This window comes from Oncorhynchus clarkii, chromosome 1 (assembly GCF_045791955.1).
Source record: "Oncorhynchus clarkii lewisi isolate Uvic-CL-2024 chromosome 1, UVic_Ocla_1.0, whole genome shotgun sequence".
Classification (NCBI taxonomy): Eukaryota; Metazoa; Chordata; class Actinopteri; order Salmoniformes; family Salmonidae; genus Oncorhynchus; species Oncorhynchus clarkii.
Window position 1 is genome coordinate 69,162,809 of NC_092147.1, and position 19,049 is coordinate 69,181,857.

Here is a 19,049-nt window from a genome sequence, read left to right on the forward strand (position 1 = left end):
TTCATATTATGTTGTAAAGCAAACATGTTAAAGAAATAATCTAAAAATAATGATTATCTTTGTAAGTAAGAATCTTCAATGGGTTTATAGTAAAACAACACTAAAAATAAAATAACACTGCATTCATGACAAGTTGGAAACTCAGAACTTCTGAGTTAAAATGAACATACTTTATTTGCATAGAGTTTCATATTGGTTGATTCAGATACTGTCCAATTGGGGAACTAAGGTATCGTCTTTCTACAATGAGTTTCCAAGTCGGAAATGGTTGAGTTTCCTAGTTCTGACATCTCATGAATGCTGCATTAAATCCACTCTCCTAGGCCTATTCTTCAGCAGCTTTATATCAACCTCAGACTCTCAACTTCAAATGGATAGTTACAAATTACAAATTAACATATTGGTTTCCTTACCCTGTAAGCAGTCTAAATATGACAGCTATCCATGCTTTGGTTTAGTTTCACTGGCACTGTTTTGAAATGCCATTGTTTCAGCATTTGTGGCACATATCCCATGCAAGTCATGGTACCTATATTAGCCTTTTTTGTGCATAATATCCAAATCCTCCTAAAGTATCTTAAATTGATTATGGAGCTCAGAAACATCACTCAGATGACATGGACTTAATGAGCGAAAAATGCTAATATAGGTATCATGACTTGCATGGGATTTATGCCACAAATGCTGAAAACGTTAGCACTTGGAAACCGTTCCAGGGAAAATAAACCAAATAATGGATTACTGTCATACCTTGTATTCATACAGAGTACATTGACTGATTACAGGGTAAGGAAACCAATATGTAATTTTGTGTAAGTTGGGTGAACTATCCCTTTAAGAAAATATTGAATTTGTCTCAAAAGTAGCCTAATTACTAGTTATTGTTATTTACTGTATATTTATTCCTAGTGTCACTTTATATTTCTGTTTAATCTTTTTTAACTTTATATTTTTTCTGCATTGTTGGAAAAGGACCTGTAAGGAAGTATTTTACTGTTAGTCTACACATGTTGTTTATAAGGCATGTGACAAATAACATTTGATTTGATTTATAGTAACCTGACTCATAGGTTCTGAGAAGCTTTATACGTACGGCACATGTTCTACTATATGTTTTTATTTGGACATTTTGTAACGTTGCACCCTCCTGAACAAGCCCTATGTGTGTGCCACATGTGCACCAATTGCCTCTGGTGGCCAAAGCTCCAGTTGGAGGGATGAAAAACCAGGGTGGGAGGAAAAGGCGACTGTGCTTGAATCCGAAAGTGCGGCAAGTGATGTGTGTGATAATGAATGGAAAATAGTGAAATCAAAGAATGGAACAAAACAAGCAAAAGTTGTAGTAGAAAGAAGACAAGGACCGGTCCATTAATGCATTTCTTATTGGGCTCCATTTGTAATATTGAGGACTGTGAAGAAAGCAGTGGGAAAGGTAGATCCAATCAAGGTGACTAGAAGTGGCCTTGTTTTGGTTAATTGTGTTGACGAAGAACAAAAGAAGCGTTCACTGGATCTGGCAAAATTGTCCATGTCAGAAGAAACATGTATTGGATATAGATGAGTACCTTAGTCAGAAAATCCCAAGAGTGGTCATTGCACATCGTCTGACCTGTATGGTAAATGGAAGGAAGGAGAAAAGCCTGTTGATATTATTGTTGTTTGAGGAGACTCTACCTGAATATGTGAAGCTATGTGAGATATTGTGTCCGAACCATTACAGTGTGGAAATTGTAAAGGATATGGTCACGTGTCAAATGTTTGAAGACGGGAGAAGTATGATATTGAATCATCTGTGAATGGAAAATGTTGTAACTGTGGTCATACTCTGGACTTCCTTGAGTGCGCTGTTAGGGTGAAGGAGGTCGAGGGGTCAAGGGTCAGGCTGCGCAGCAGATCTCCAACAGTGTTGAAGATATGGAGGTGGATGCATTGCAACCAGTTGCTAGTGTTTTCACTCAATCGAGTGATCTGGATACACTCATTGTGAAGAAAGTAGATTTTGTAGCATTTATAGCCACAGTGATTAATTGTACAGCACAAGTGTCTAACAAGTCCAAGAACCTGGATATCATTATATCTGCAGCAGAGAAGTTTTTGAGGCTCCAAGACTTCACAGCAGAACCACTACAAGGACTATTGTCGCTAGGAAATGTTCCGCCCTCACAAGAGGCTTATAAGTCTGTGTTGGAACCTGATTAGAATATGTTTTTTTTTACAGAAAATCAGGTTGATTTTGTTTAGCTAATTTCTATTTTGGTAGTTTGTATGATATTTTATTTATTTTTACCCAAATGTTTTTTGGGATCCTTATTATCCACCCCCACAGTAGGTGGCGGAATGCACATCTAATTGTTGCGAACGCCATTATACCATAGCAGAAACATAATCAGAAGCAAGAAGCAAAAGCAGAAGCGGAAACTTCCCCAAAAAGGAGGTTGTAAGTCCAACATGATTGTGTTCAAGTGCTTTAAAAGTCAGAACAATTCTTCAACCAATACGTTTTTAGCTATCTAGATAAGCTAGCTAATGTTGATAATAATACAGTTAGCTAGCTGAGCAAAATTATGCTCAACCACCTACAGGCTTTGGTTTTTCCATTTATGTTTTGAGGTTGGACTTTAGCAAGTATAGCTTGTTAGCTCTTAGGGAGCACCAATTGCTGTCACCTAATCAGTATGTTTTACACCTGTGCTGGTTGCCGTCTCGTTCATGGGAAGGTGTTTCACCTGTGCTGGCCCAGGTGCTATTTAAGAGTGGCTGTCCCAGTGCTACTTTGGTTGTGAGCGAAGTGGCGCGTCAACAACGTTAGTTAGCGCTCCCTATTTGATTTCTAGAAAAACTGATTTTGTTTTACTGCATCTTTTTGGTTTGCTTCCTGTCCTTTAAGTTTGGTGTGTTTTAATTTAGCTTGCCAGTTGTTGGGCAAATTTAGCGTCTTTTAGGTTCCAATTGTTGTTGCTATGCAACTTTCAGTGGACACCCCCATGAGTGTCTTTCAGAACCCCCCCCTAAAACACAACCTGTTTTGTGTCAGTTGTTGCCAGTGACTCTTTGTTAGTTCCCCCTTCTGTTTGAGTGACATTTGGTTTTCTTGCTGGGGAATGTAACAAGCCACAATAAGTTTGTAATTGTCAAACTGATTTGTTGTCATTTTTTAGGGTTGAAAATGGGAATGGTCCGTGGTTAAATGTCACAACTTGGCAACTGAGGTAACACAATTTCTCAGAGTTTCCCACTTGTAATTATGATTTGGAGGGTCGTTCAAGAGAAACTATCCATTTGGAACTACTACTTCCAATAACTCCGACAGCACTCCCATACCAGAAAGTTTGTAGTAATAACAGCGACAACTCGAGAGTCCTATCAATCAACAACAATTCAGCTTTATTTAACATAGATTAATCTCTCTACGTAAACATTAACTTGTACCATCAAATCTGTTGGGAAGGAATTGGATGCGTGGGATAACGAACAGCAGTAGTTCCGTTGTTTGGGTTTTTCATCACTGATTATTTGGACAAATCATGGTTTCTCAGGTGTTAGCATCTGTTGAATTTCGGAAGGGGAGGGGGCATTTGGCCCGTAATTTGCAAAAAGAAAGGGTGGAGCTCTCTTAATCCCTTCTGTTAACACGTATGGACCCAGAACTTAATTGAGCAGCTGACCAATTACTTGAGACTTTCATTCGGGGTTAACCAAGATTAAACATATGTACATCATTGTCTTTTGGGACATACAGTATGATAGCAGGACACAATGCATATACAGACAAAGTGGAGGACAACCGAGAGGACAATGTCATGTGTAGCTCTACTAGACAACACCATTACATTGTAGCTAGCTAGTCCATCAGCAGGACTATCATTTTTATATCTGAAAACCTGTAATTCTACCCCTATCTAATTGGTTAGTTATATTTTTTTCATATTACATATAGCATGATGTTTAGCTTGCTATCTATGAGTCAATCGCAGTTGGCTGAATTTCTGCAAAGTCCTGCGACGCCGAGGTTATCCAGCTGGCTACTTTACTGCTTGGATGCGGCAGGGAGACCGCTTCTCCTCAGATATGGCGGTGAAAGGTTTGCTGAGAACCCATTGGCTATCAAACACACAATGGAGTGAGGCATGGGTCTTGATTGTCTGGGAGGTTCTCTGAAAGAATAGTTTGGTTAGCTGGTACCAGCTACTCCTCCTTGCTCTTTGTACCACTTCCATTATCATGCCCATTCGTGTGGCCATTGGCATTAGCCCCATTAGAGCTAATCTTCCCCTCGGTCGTCAGTCTACTAATGCAGTCGAGGGGGCCCTTCCCTTCGAGAACCGAGGGGTTTTGGTAAGACCCACCAATGCGGTCCCACAAGGTGAAGTACTGGCCGTAGTTGACGTTGAAGCAGAGGTGGTGGTCCGTGTGGTGGGCCGCCCCGTTGACCACCTCCTGCAGTGGACCGGGCATGCGGTAGGCGCCGTCGTGGATGGACACGGTCCAGATGTTAACAAAGATGTAGAGGGCCAGGTAGAGCACCTTGTGCAGGGGGAAGAGGAAGGGGTAGACATGGTAGGGCAGGCTCGACAGGAAGCCGTCCAGCGGGTGGAAGGCGTGGCTGGCGAACGGCGTGGGGATCTTCAGCACATGATGCTTCTTGTGGAAGTGCTGAGGGGAGGGAACATGTCACAGAGATGGTCCATTCAAGTGAAGGAATTCAAAAAGGGAACTGTATTTAAAAAACATTTGCTGAGGAATAGATAACATACAAAACATAAAACCTACGGATGTGTTTGATCACATTCAAGTGTGCCAGCTATTGAGGACCAGCAGACGATAACACACACTGTACCGAAGATATAGCGCTGGCTTTGTTCTACCACTGTACATTACATACATAAGAACTTAGCAACAATATGTATGCCAAGACGTGGAGGGAAAAACGGTTAGATTGTTAATCAACTTTAAGACAATGTCAACTGCCTTAATCTCAGTAAGATAATTAGTTGACTTATTATACAGTATTTGTCTGCCAGTGGGGACTGATTTGTAATACTGTGCATCTCCAACATCACATCTACAGCAACAATCCATGTCCAATTGACAGTGAAAGGGCCTACCCAGTACCACACATTCCCATTGGCAACAAGACTTTGTAATGCCCACCTTGTAAATACATCTGTGGTGAAGAAACCGATGAATCCAATAGATGCACCCATCCGTGAATAACACAAAGGAAATAATGCTGAAAAGCACAAAGGGCCAGTCTGATAAAACAAACCACCATTAGTATCACAATGACAATCCCGTTTGACCAACATTACAGAACGTCTGAGCGTCAGTGCATTGTCTTACCCATGGGAGATTCTTCAACGTTGTCATAGAGCTTACTGTGTCCTTTGACCTCAATGAAAAATAACGCCACGGTGGGGATACTAATAATGGGTAGCGAGGTCATGGCATGTCTGATCTCCAGCCACACCTGGTTCTGAGGACCAACAATGATGTATGATCAATTTTCATCAAGAGAACATTTGGGAAGAAAGAATAGTAAACAAAAAGCAAATGCCAACTCTCAGCTTACAGTATGTTAATAAACCTAAGTTGTTTGTCGCAGACCAGATTCATACAACTATTGTAGCCTGGTCCCAGATCAGTTTGTGCTGTCCTACAGGTATTGCAACATTCAACAATATCTGGGACCAGGCTACAAGTATTGAGTATAATAAAGAAGGACATACCTTTAGAAACTGTGGATGTTTCATGAGGTTGTGGTCAAAGATGAATTGGTAGCTCAGCCAGCCAAGGCCCAGGTAGAGGACCGCGATCCCCAGGTTGGTGACTACCAACAGGCTGATGATCTGGCGCAGTGCTGTGTCCTCTGGCCATGACAACGGGTACACGAAGGGGGTGAGGACATAGTGGTCGGCAACATTCAGCACGAGATCCATGTCTGAATCAGTCAAGATGATAAGCAATGGCTTTGAGCAAAGCCTTCTAGGCTCCGGTTAGAAGACTCCTCTTAGACTCCTCCTCTCAAGGAGTTAATCCAACCCACACATCATATGTGACAAACAATTCTACTACATCTGCAAATTCCTCACTTATCAAAGCCAGAGAGAAGGCTCATCCAGAGAGAATGCTCTGGTTTTGATAAGTTAGGAATTTGCATGTGTAGCAGACAAAAATGTCACAAATGAATTGTGGGTAGAATAGACTCCTTGAGAATGACATGTAAACTGGATATGGCTTATAAATAGTGTGGGTAGTCAACTAGTCACTGTTAGATCTATACACTATCAATTCTAGTTTTTTCATACGGATACAGTATTGTGTTGTAATTGAACTAACGTAAATAACAGTATGATAAATGGTAGGGCCTAGTAATGTAGCTCTTTTTAAAAAAAAAGCAGTGACATTTGGGAATGCTACTGATCATGCTTTTTAAAGCAGTGACATCTGGGAATGCTACCGATAATGCTTTTTAAAGCAGTGACAACTGGGAATGCTACCGATCATGCTTTTTAAAGCAGTGACATCTGGGAATGCTACCGATAATGCTTTTTAAAGCAGTGACATCTGGGAATGCTACCGATCATGCTTTTTAAAGCAGTGACATTTGGGAATGCTACTGATAATGCATTTATAAAGCAGTGACATCTGGAAATACTACTGATAATGCTTTTTAAAGCAGTGACATCTGGGAATGCTACTGATAATGCTTTTTAAAGCAGTGACATCTGGAAATGCTACTGATAATGCTTTTTAAAGCAGTGACATCTGGGAATGCTACTAATAATGCTTTTTAAAGCAGTGACATCTGATAATGTCTTGAGGTAAACTGCTAGGTAGTCTTTTACTAGGCAATCTTTTAAGTATGCTGGCACCACCAAACGTTTTCCAGGAATGGGAATGCTTAACTGGGTACAGGTGTAGTCATTGTAGATTCTTGGTATTCCAGAAAGATGATAGCAAATGGCTTTGAGCATTTAGTCTGTCTCCCATATGTTCGGTCATTTTGGAAGATGTATGTTATCCCTTTTTTCATTTAATGGAACACCAAGGCTCTAATTTGGTAGTTCCATTAATTCCTCTAATTTGGTAGTTCCATTAATTCCTCTAATTTGGTAGTTCCATTAATTCCTCTAATTTGGTAGTTCCATTAATTCCTCTAATTTGGTAGTTCCATTAATTCCTCTAATTTGGTAGTTCCATTAATTCCTCTAATTTGGTAGTTCCATTAATTCCTCTAATTTGGTAGTTCCATTAATTCCTCTAATTTGGTAGTTCCATTAATTCCTCTAATTTGGTAGTTCCATGAATTCCTCTAATTTGGTAGTTCCATGAATTCCTCTAATTTGGTAGTTCCATGAATTCCTCTAATTTGGTAGTTCCATGAATTCCTCTAATTTGGTAGTTCCATGAATTCCTCTAATTTGGTAGTTCCATTAATTCCTCTAATTTGGTAGTTCCATTAATTCCTCTAATTTGGTAGTTCCATTAATTCCTCTAATTTGGTAGTTCCATTAATTCCTCTAATTTGGTAGTTCCATTAATTCCTCTAATTTGGTAGTTCCATTAATTCCTCTAATTTGGTAGTTCCATGAATTCCTCTAATTTGGTAGTTCCATTAATTCCTCTAATTTGGTAGTTCCATGAATTCCTCTAATTTGGTAGTTCCATGAATTCCTCTAATTTGGTAGTTCCATTAATTCCTCTAATTTGGTAGTTCCATTAATTCCTCTAATTTGGTAGTTCCATTAATTCCTCTAATTTGGTAGTTCCATTAATTCCTCTAATTTGGTAGTTCCATTAATTCCTCTAATTTGGTAGTTCCATTAATTCCTCTAATTTGGTAGTTCCATTAATTCCTCTAATTTGGTAGTTCCATTAATTCCTCTAATTTGGTAGTTCCATTAATTCCTCTAATTTGGTAGTTCCATTAATTCCTCTAATTTGGTAGTTCCATTAATTCCTCTAATTTGGTAGTTCCATTAATTCCTCTAATTTGGTAGTTCCATTAATTCCTCTAATTTGGTAGTTTGGTAGCAGTTTTTCTCTTTTTATGTCAGTCACTCAATGTCAGCAAAAAAAATTGATTCGTGAGTTAGCTTGCTTCTAGACTGTCTAAACTTGTAGTAATCATGGTTGAATTACCAATCGGAGCGCCCCCATTGATAATCAGATATTATATTAAAAACTGCAAACATTTGTCTCCACCCTGCAGCAAAATGTGTAGAATTCAAATCAAATCATATTGGTCACATACACATGGTTAGCCGATGTTAATGCGAGTGCAGCAAAATTCTTGTGCTTCTAGTTCCGACAGTGCAGAAATATCTAACAAGTAATCTAACAATTCCCCAACAACTACCTAATACACACAAATTTAAAGGGGTGAATAAGAATACGTACATATAAATATATGGATGAGCAATAGCCAAGCGGCATAGGCAAGGTGCGATAGATGGTATAAAATACAGTATATACATATGAGTAATGTAAGATATGTAAACATTATTAAAGTGACATTATAAAAAGTGGCATTGTTTAAAGTGATTAGTGATCCATTTATTAAAGTGGCCAGTAAGTGTGTCTCAGTGTAGGCAGCAGCCTCTCTGAGTTAGTTATTGCTGTTTAGCAGTCTGATGGCCTTGAGATAGCTCTTTTTCAGTCTCTCTGTCCTAGGATTGATGCACCTGTACTGACCTCGCCTTCTGGATGGTAACGGTGTGAACAGGCAGTGGCTCGGGTAGCTGTTGTCCTTGATGATCTTTTTGGCCTTCCTGTGACATCGGGTGCTGTAGGTGTCCTGGAGGGCAGGTAGTTTGCCCCTGGTGATGCGTTGTGCAGACCGCACCACCCACTGGAGAGCCTTGCGGTTGAGGGCGGTGCAGTTACCGTACCAGGCTGTGGTACAGCCCGACAGGATGCTCTCGTTTGTGCATCTGTAAAAGTTTGTCAGGGTTCTGGGTGACAAGCTAAATTTCTTCAGCCTCCTGAGGTTGAAGAGGCGCTATTGTGCCTTCTTCACCACACTGTCTGTGTGGGTGGACCATTTCAGTTTGTCTGTGATGTGTACGCCGAGGAACTTACAATTTTCCACCTTCTCCACTGCTGTCCCTTCGATGTGGGTAGGAGGCGTGCTCCCTCTGCTGTTTCCTGAAGTCCACGATCATCTCCTTTGTTTTGTTGACGTTGAGTGAGAGGTTGATTTCCTGACACCACACTCCTGAGTGCCTCACCTCCTCCCTGTAGGCTGTCTCATCGTTGTTGGTAATCAAGCCCACTACTTTTGTGTCATTTGCAAACTTGATGATTGAGTTGGAGGCGTGCGTGGCCACGCAGTCGTGGGTGAACAGGGAGTACAGGAGGGGGCTGCTAATGCACCCTTTTGGGGCCCCAGTCAGTGTTGAGGGTCAGCAAAGTGGAGATGTTGTTTCCTACCTTCACCACCTGGGGGCGGTTCATTAGAAAGTCCAGGACCCAATTGCACAGGGCGGGGTTGAGACCCAGGCCTCCAGCTTGATGATGATCTTTGAGGGTACTATGGTGTTGAATGCTGAGCTGTAGTTAATTAACAGGATTCTTACGTAGGTATTTCTCTTGTTCAGATGGGACAGGGCAGTGTGCAGTGTGATGGCGATTGCATCGTCTGTGGACCTGTTGGGGCGGTAAGCAAACTGAAGTGGGTCTAGGGTGACAGGTAAGGTGGAGGTGATCCTTGACTAGTCTCTCAAAGCACTTCATGATGACAGAAGTGAGTCATTTAGTTCAGTTATCTTTGCCTTCTTGGTACAGGAACAATGGTGGTGTGGACAGCAGACTGGGATAGGGAACGGTTGAATATGTCCGTAAACACACCAGCCAGCTGGTCTACGCATGCTCTGAGGATTTTTCTCTCGACCGCATGGCAAAATGAGAAGAATTGCATGAAATGGGTCATAAAATTAAAAATTATTTTCTCTGTCGTGTCAAATTGCAGCAAACTTGCTTTAAAACTGCAACATTTTCTCTGTACCCCATGGCAAAATGTGTAGAATCAAGAGGGGTGCAGAGAGGGCTATGTGACACAACATTTTTTGTGACAAAATCATAAGTAGAATTGAAAATGCGAGGGAAATTCATTTAACTTGTATTTTTTTATTCGGTACATGGGGATTTAACTGCAAATGTATGTGCACAACATCATCATGCCCAGTTTTTAATCCGCAACAAATCAATTAGATGGAAACGCATCTCTGGTGGGAAGTCACATTTATATTATAAATGTGAATATAGAATATTATAAAATCTGTCGCAAATTGGATGGAAACATAGCTAGTGTGTGGAAATATCCTTTTAGAAAACAGGAACATCTCACTTTTGACTGTGTTGCCCCATAAACAGTGAATAGCAAACTAGAGCAATCTCTAAGCAAAGGACTTTATAAATATGAGACTGCTCCTGAGCATGTTTACAACAAAGCCAGTTAAAATACTACCACTCACTTCTGTCCATGCACTCCCTCAAACATGTCCATTTGGAGAGACTGAGGAGGCTCTGATCTGAGCAGGCAGAAGGGCTGGCAGGTGCCCAGCCCCCTAGCAACCTGTCAGTGACCTGGTCACAGAGGTCACTGGGATTTTTAGGGGCAGGTTAATGAACCCCCAGTCTCTCTGGCACCATCTGGGGATGGGTGGAGTGAGGTGTGAGATTAATAGAGAGACAGCACCATTGGCAGTGGGAGTTCTCTAGGGCATCAGTGGTGTAAAAATACTTTAAAGTACTACTCAAGTAGTTTTTTGGGGTATCTGTACTTTACCATTTACTTCACACCCAAAAGTACTCATTACATTTTGAATGCCTAGCAGGACAGGAAAATGGTCCAATTCACACACTTAGAAAGAGAACATCCCTAGTCATCCCTAGCTTCTGATCTGGCGGATTCACGAAACACAAATACTTCGTTTGTAAATTATGTCTGAGTGTTGGAGTGTGCCCATGGCTATCCATAAATAAACAAGAAAATGGTGGGGTCCTGTTTGCTTAACATAAGTCATGTGAAATCATTTTTACTTATACCTAAGTACATTTGAGCAATTACATTTACTTCTCATACTTAAGTATATTTAAAACCAAAAACATACTTTTACTCAAGTGGTATTTTACAGGGTGAGTCACTTTTATTTTCTATTAAGGTATCTTTACTTTTACTCATATGACAAATCAGGTTCTTTTTCTACTACTGTGCAGCATATGACACAAAGAAAGAATTCCACCCGCCAGAATGTCAACAAAGTCTGCTGGGAGCCAACGATGTTCCACCACCCTGTCACTTCAAATTTAATTTTGGCTTCCACATAGCGCCTGAAAACACTGTACAACAGAATGGAACTTGAAAAGGAAAGAGACAAATTAATCCACCGGATGGTGACGTAGGCACATGATATTCTTCATTTCCTGTCAAAAATAAATCAGATCACAACTTTGAGGAAGTTTGATTGAAGTCATTCAAATTAAAATAATTGAAAAATCATCATAAAAATAGAAATGTCAAATTACATTTAATTCTAAATAGCCTATTTGCTCGAAACTGATGTTGACCCTAAACGACCAAGCCAGCATTAAATACTGTAACTACACCTTTCTGTTTAATCAGTCCTACTGAACACTTTAAGGAATAGCAATTAAATTCACACACACACACGACTGTATGCCTCCAATGCAGGTGAGCGTACCATTTCCTGCAGGGGGTAGTTGAATCCCAGTAGGTGAATTTCAAGTTGGCCAAAGATGTGGAAGGAAGTGGCTGGCCCCTTTAGTGGCAAACACACACACCGCACGCACATATGCACAGTCAAATTCATGACCAAAATTTATTGAGTGCAAAATAATATCATTCAATGATACGTACAGAGAGTCTTTAGCATAGGAACATAAGTACATTTCTTGTTGATCTTGGAAGACTGCTTTTTCCATATCTGTTATATTGCAATCTGTGAAAAAATCCCAGCACAGATACATATAAATACAAAAATGTGTATCATTTAAAATCTTGTTAGAGTAGCAATTGTATTACAGTATAAGTACATTTAAAACAGGATAACACCTAAGTCCCAAAAAAGTTTAAATATATTTCAATATTTTTAACTAACATTATAAGCTACATAGTGTTTAACAATAATGCTATTGCCTCCTCAACCTTTCCTCAATCACATTTACCATTTAACTTTTCTGTTATCGTTCTACAGCACCAGCAATGCCCAACTCTACATTTCAAATGGTAAACATTGAAGTACTGATACATTAATAGAATGCAATTTGTTTAAACATGATTTGTGTTCAGTTAACGAAACATTAGAGCCTTATTTTTATTAATGATTCAGTTCTACTTCACATCTCATTCTTTTCGCTCTCCGTCTTTTAAATCTGTGTCAAAAGGCACTCGCACATCTTAGCCATCTTTGTTGCAGGTGCATGGTAACAATTGAAAAAGAAACCTGCACATTGCGCTTGCTAGTATCACTGCTCTTTATTAACCTTTACGTATCGACCTCAAGGCCTTTGTCAAAGCTTAAAAAAAGAGCAGTGATACCTAGCAAGAGCAGTGTGCAGGTTTCTTATTTTTTCTCAAATCTGCGTCCTTGCAAATCTCTTATGCCCTCATACCCAATGCTCAAAATCTTACCAGCCAAGAGACAAAACACACAAGTTTGTGCATTTGTGTGTGTGTGTGTGCATAATCTCAGACCAGCTTGAGAATTGACACGCCAAATGTCATAAGGCAATTTAGGCCTACTTTTAATATTTGTCAGTAGTACAATATTTCATGACCTTGTCTGGGATTTGACGCCGGTACTGTAGACCAAGCCAGTCAATCATATATCACACAATCACTATGACAGCAATGACCTCTATTAACTAAGGATTAGCTATGAGGGATGTACAGTATCATATCTCCTGGATAATCATAACATTAAGGACGTTCATTATTTCGTCACTGGCAGACATGCCCGCTTCTAACATTTAACAAAGAAAAGAACATGCAATGATAAAACAATATTCCATAAAAATACATATCCTGCAATTTTACCAGCAACTGCAACAAGTAATTCATAATAGATGTAGGCTATCACCCAGATAAAGTAAATGCTGTATATTTGCTATAAAGGCTATATTCTGTCTGAAGAAAAAGTGAATGGACAGAATGAGTACATCACTAGATGGAACCATTGCAGACAAAAGTTACCCCTATCCACAGATCTGAGATCAGCTTTCCCTCGACTTATCCTTTGCTTCACCACTAGGAGTTAAACCAAAAACTGACCCTGAATCTGAACTTTCAGACACTTTTGCAGTATGACCGTATAGATGGTCTGTCTGTGTCTGTAACAAGACTATTTCAAAGCTTTTATCCATCCTTATCCATCCTTTATGTGAGTGGCGTTTGCCCTCACGTGTGCTCCTTGAGTGCCATGTCCCAAAGGTTCACAAATAGAGCTGCAAAATAACCCCATCTGTCGCATTTCCTTCCCTCTTCCTCTACTTTCCTCCTGTACTTAGACAAAGCTTTCCGCTTTGAGGACGCCCTGCTAGACAGAAGATTCACCAAAAGGGGAAGTTTGTTTTGGCTAAACTCAGCATGGCTCAGCTTAACCCAGTTAGGCCCAGTTCAATCCAGTTAAACACAGCTCAGATCAGTTTTGTTGGGTTACAGAAAGAATGTCCAGATGGAGGGTTTCCAGCCCTGCAGCCTTAGATAGATATGGAGTTGCCATTTTGCTGGTTGGGGGGTAGACTGAGGCTGAGACTGGGACTGAGACCCAGGTTGAAGTTGGGCTGGGGGTCCGAAGGGGTTAAGGCTACATCATTGTGATTGGGCTCAGAGTCCGTGGTAAGGGTGACGTCATTGAGGATGGACTGGGGGTCAAAAGAGGTCACGTCCAGTTCATTGAGGTTAGCCACGCGACGGAAGACGAAGTGAAAAGGTGCGGCCTGGGGTCGACTGTGGAGCTCAGCTTTGATCTTCTGGGGGTATGTGTCAGGGGCTAGCTGCTGGCTCGAGCCCTCAGTGAGCAGGAACAGAGCATAATCCTCAGGGTCGGGAACTTTGAATTTGTAGGCACAGATCTGGCAGACTTCCTCTGTGGTGGCGTAGGGCTGCACCTGCAGGGTTTTGGCCGTGCAGCCGCTGTCCAGCTCCTGGAGCGCCACTCGCAGGTAGTTCTGAGGTGAATGAAAAAGATAAGGTTGTTTAGATGTATTTAGTCAAAGGGACTAAGAGTTAAGAATTCAGTGTGTGTGTGTTACCTGAAAGTCGTCTACAGAGGGCGCAGTGCGCTGGGTGGTGCGGCGACGGTGCCACTGGTGGAGTGTGTTGCGTGTTTCAGAACTGAGTACACGAGCTGCTTGCTCCTCTTGGAAGTTCCTAATGAGGGACATGGCTCCGTACGCACTGGTCAGGTAGTATCCACCTGGAACAACACAGGAGAGAGAGGAGGTCAAACATCGCTGCAGCCTGACACTGCTGCAACAGCGGTCAATGATTGACACTCAAGATTTAGTTGAGTTTACTTAAACATTACAATCTACAATAACATGGAAGAAGAATGGGAAGATTAGCCTCTTGGAACTCTAGGGGTAGTATTGTCATTTTTGAAGAAGAAAAAATGTTCCCGTTTTAAAACGGGATATTTTGTCAGGAAAAGATGCTAGAATATGCATATAATTGACAGCTTTCGATTGAAAACACTAACGTTTCCAAAACTGTAAAGATATTGTCTGTGAGTACAGAACTGATGTTGCAGGCGAAAGCCTGAGAGAAATCCAATCCGGAAGTGCCCCAGGTTTTGAAAGCGCTGCGTTCCAATGACTCCCTATATGGCTGTGAATGTACCAACGAGCTTACGCTTTCTACGTATTCCCCAAGGTGTCTACAGCATTGTGACGTAGTTTTACGCATTTCTGTTGAAGAATAGCCGTATGGGGGCACATTGCGTAAGTGGTCACATGGTGGCTCCGAGAGAGATTCTCGCGTAAAGTACAGAGGTAGCCATTACTCCAATCGGTCCTAGAGAAAAAGGAATTGTCCCGACGGATATATTATCGAATAGATATTAGAAAAACACCTTGATGATGGATTCTAAACAACGTTTGCCCATGTTTCTGTCGATATTATACGTTGTGGTGACCGCAATTTCCAGGCGATTTCTCAGCCAAACGTGAAGAACAAACGGAGCTGTTTCGCCTACAAAAATAATATTTTGGGAAAAATGAACTTTGGCTATCTACCTGGGAGTCTCGTGAGTGAAAACATCCGAAGTTCAAAGGTAAACAATTTAATTTGATTGCTTTTCTGATTTCCGTGACAGGGTTGCCTGCTGCTAGCAAGGCATAATGCTATGCTAGGCTATTATAAACTTACACAAATGCTTGTCTAGCATTGGCTGTAAAGCATATTTTGAAAATCTGAGATGACAGTGTGATTAACAAAAGGCTAAGCTGTGTCTCAATATATTTCATTTGTGATTTTCATGAATAGGAATATTTTCTAGGGATATTTATGTCCGCTGCGTTATGCTAATTAGTTTCAGGCGATGATTACGCTCCCGCATGCTGGTTTGGGAGTCGCTAGAGGTTAGGAAGGACATACAGTACACAAAGCAGATGTGTGTGTGTGTGCTGTACCTTCTCCATTGAGCAGAGAGGGGTCCAGCAGTTCCATCATGTAGAGGATCTCGTTATCTAGTTGAGGCATGTCACACTGGGCCAACACATAGGTCAGCATGGGCAGGAAGTCATCTGCCCCGTACAGACGACCTGAGACACACACACACACACAACACTACAATTAGAAAGAGAGTGTCGATGTGTTTGTGTGTGTGCATACATATGTAATTGGTCTTGTTTATGCATGTGTCTGTACACTATGTACCTGAGTTGTCCTCCATGATGGTATAGATGAGTTTACACACGCGCAGCAGCATGGTCACCTTCTTCTCAGGGGAGTAGAGTTTACACATGGTGTGAAACTTGTGCCGGATCTTCTCTATGGCGACTGGATCTGGAGGGAGTGCGTCGGTCACGCCCATTTCCTGGGGCTGCCGGACCTTGGCCAATGAGAGGTTCTCCTTAAGCTCCTGCCACGCCCCACTGCGGACCTGGAACTCCTGGAGGGCCACTCCCACCACACCTTTTAGGGGCTTCAGGACAATCTTATGCATGGCCTTCTCTAGGACATAGTCTGTTTGGGGGAAAGAGGGAGAAATACTATTATTTTGACAGCAAATACTGATAGGCACCATCCACTCTATATGAATTCATTGCAGGAAGTATTAATAGATTCCTGGTAGTGGTAGGAGTGGGATTCAATCCATATCATCAAGACATTATGCAGACCTCAGGTTTTACAAGCACTCTCAAAGAGACCGACTACTAGGAACCATGATATCATAATACACACAGGATGAATGCAGAGTGGGAGTCTAACCACAGAGCTGAATAAGGCAGAGAGAGAGAGCTGACACTGCAGTCGAATGGGGCAAACTCAGCAGGATTATACTGGAGACATCTGCAGACTTAGGAACAGCTTCTTCCAACACATCATTTTCAACCCGTTCCAACATTGTCTCGACCCACTTTTCTTTCTTTCCTTTCTCCTGTGTCAGATTAGCTACTTTCGGGGCTACTCTTCCTGGGGTCCAAACAGGAAACTACACAACAAATAAAATACATAATATTTACTGAAGAAAAATATAAATGCAACATGTAAATAGTTGGTCCCATGTTTAATGAGCGGAAATAAAAAAATCCAGAAATGTTCCATAAGCACAAAAAGCTTATTTCTCCAAAATGTTGTGCTCAAATGTGTTTAAAATCCCTGTTAGTGAGTATTTCTCCTTTTCCAAGATAATCCATCCACCTGACAGGTGTGGCATATCAAGAAGCTAATTAAATAACATGATCATTGTGCTGGGGACAATAAAAGTTTATTTCACAGAACACAATGCCACAGAGGTCTCAAGTTGAGGGAACGTGCAATTGGCATGCTGACTGAGGGAATGTCCAACAGAGCTGTTGCCAGAGAATTGAATGTTCATTTCTCTACCAATGTCATTTTTTAGAGAATTTGGCAGTACGTCCAACCGGCCTCAAAACCACAGACTACGTTTAACAACGCCAGCCCAGGACCTCCACATCCAGATTTTTCACCTGCGGGATCGTTTGAGATCAGCCACCCGGACAGCTGATGAAATTGAGGAGTAGGTCTGTCTAACAAAGCCCTTCTGTATGGGTGGCCGATGCTCTTCCAGGCCCACCCATGGCTACACCCTGCCCAGTCATGTGAAAGCCATAGATTAGGGCCTAATGAATTTATTTCAATTGACTGATTTCCATAAATGAACTGTAAATCAGTAAAATCGCTGAAATTGTTGCATGTTACGTTTAGATTTTTTGTTCAGTCGTACCCCAACGACGTATCACATACATAGCACTACATTTACATTACAATTTAGCCATTCAGCTGACGCTCCCATCCAGAGTGACCCACAGCTAGAGCATTCATCTTAAGATAGGCAGGCGAGGCAGGCGAGACGACAACATCACAGTCGTACCCCAACCACGTGTCACATACATAACACAATGCATAAAAATGTTGGTGTCTCTTCACAGTCCCCGTCGTGCCGTAGAGTGTTCTTTTATCGTTTTTTTGTTATTTGGTTTCATTGCTAGCTTGAGTAGCTTTGGGTGGCAGAGTTCCATGTAGTCATGGTTCCATTTAGACACTATTTAATACTGTGTGTTTCCCAGCCTCTGTTCTGGACTTGGGAGACCTCTGGTTGCATGTCTTGTGTGATACCGATGAGTGTCCGAACTGTGTGCCAACTGCTTGAACAGACAGTTAAGTATCTTCAACACAACACCTCGCACAAAGACCAATAGTGATGCAGTCAATCTCTCCTCAACTTTGAGCCAGGAGAGATTGATATTCATGTCATGTCATTGACATTTGCCCTCCTTGTACATTAAGTGTAATACGTGCTGCTCTGTTTTGGACCAACTGCAATGTGCCTATGTCCTTCTTTACCGCACCTGACCACAAAACTGGACAGTAATTCAGGTGCAATAAAACTTCTCAAAGTAGCCTAACCACTCCGTCTGAGAATGTGTGTAATGCATATAAATGTGTCTTTCTTCCTCGTAAGTCAAGACCAGCAACACATGTCCTTCCTTGTAGGTGTTACATCACTGTATCATTATCAAAGGTATGGTTTAAAAATAGACACTGGTAGTACAAAATATAATTATTCCAGTAAGCAGAATAACCAACAGGTTAAACTAGACTTGTGACACTTCACTGGCAATTAGTCAAATTTGATCAAAGTCAACTTGTCATCTTCTATGAACAAGCCTGGTATTTGGTATTTATTAGGATCCCCATTAGGCACTGCAAGAGCATCAGCTACTCTTCCTCAGGTCTTCATGAAACATAATACATAGTACAGAACATTATTAGTCAAGGACTGAAATACATTTAAAACGTCAAAGTCTACATATCAGTACGTATCTAGGTCTAATACGTAGTACAATACAAGATATATAAAATGGCTGTCTGTTCACAGTCCCCTTTGTGCAGTAGTGTTTTTTAATCTTTTTTTAAATCTGGTTTTATTGTCAGCTTGAGTTACCTGGGATGGCAGAGTGTTCCATGTAGTCATGGCTCTACTTAATACTGTGTGTTTACCAGCCTCTGTTCTGGACCTGGGGACTGTGGTAGAGCAAGCCTGGTACCTTGTAGTTCTGTTAAAGTGGTTAAAATCGCTGGAATGCAGTGCCAGCACTAAAAGACCTCAGGCCTGCGGTTGGGCTCAGTGCATGTTTCCCAGTGGGAGCACACATGTACACACACACGCACCCATACAAAATCCCCCGTGGCCTTTGTTTTTGCATGCACGTTATTTTCAAGTTTCTCTGGACTGGTCTTTAAAACAATGTGCCTCAAGCTACTGTCCTTCCTTACATATACTGGTACCGCTCATAACTCTGGTCATTAGCACTGTGGAATGTAACAACATGGAAGC

At 41.3% G+C, this 19,049-nt stretch overlaps 2 protein-coding genes and 1 non-coding gene across 4 annotated transcripts in view; all 3 read right to left on the bottom strand.

The window, feature by feature from the left end:
- Window positions 1-4,185: 4,185 nt before the first annotated feature.
- On the bottom strand, window positions 4,186-5,936 carry LOC139417146 (lathosterol oxidase-like). Its single transcript, XM_071166392.1, has 4 exons — window positions 5,727-5,936; window positions 5,341-5,473; window positions 5,152-5,252; window positions 4,186-4,653 (listed from the first exon to the last, which is right to left on the bottom strand). Exons 1-4 carry the CDS (start codon window positions 5,934-5,936, stop codon window positions 4,186-4,188), a joined length of 912 nt encoding a protein of 303 aa, XP_071022493.1.
- LOC139418386 (small nucleolar RNA SNORA57) lies at window positions 4,791-4,922 on the bottom strand. Its single transcript, XR_011635318.1, has one exon. It is a non-coding gene; the product is annotated as a small nucleolar RNA SNORA57 (small nucleolar RNA).
- Window positions 5,937-11,815: 5,879 nt separating the features above from the next.
- The window catches only part of LOC139411468 (Ras and Rab interactor 2a), a 65,378-nt gene continuing 58,144 nt past the window's right edge, over window positions 11,816-19,049 (bottom strand). Inside the window, exons 9-12 of one of the 2 annotated variants that reach the window (XM_071157886.1) lie at window positions 15,902-16,210; window positions 15,655-15,786; window positions 14,278-14,441; window positions 11,816-14,193 (exon numbers count right to left, since the gene is read on the bottom strand). In XM_071157886.1, the coding sequence (XP_071013987.1) occupies window positions 13,723-14,193; window positions 14,278-14,441; window positions 15,655-15,786; window positions 15,902-16,210 (1,076 nt within the window). In that variant the 3' untranslated portion in view covers window positions 11,816-13,722. The remainder of the gene's footprint in view (window positions 14,194-14,277; window positions 14,442-15,654; window positions 15,787-15,901; window positions 16,211-19,049) is intronic. The other variant, XM_071157896.1, reaches the window with a different exon arrangement.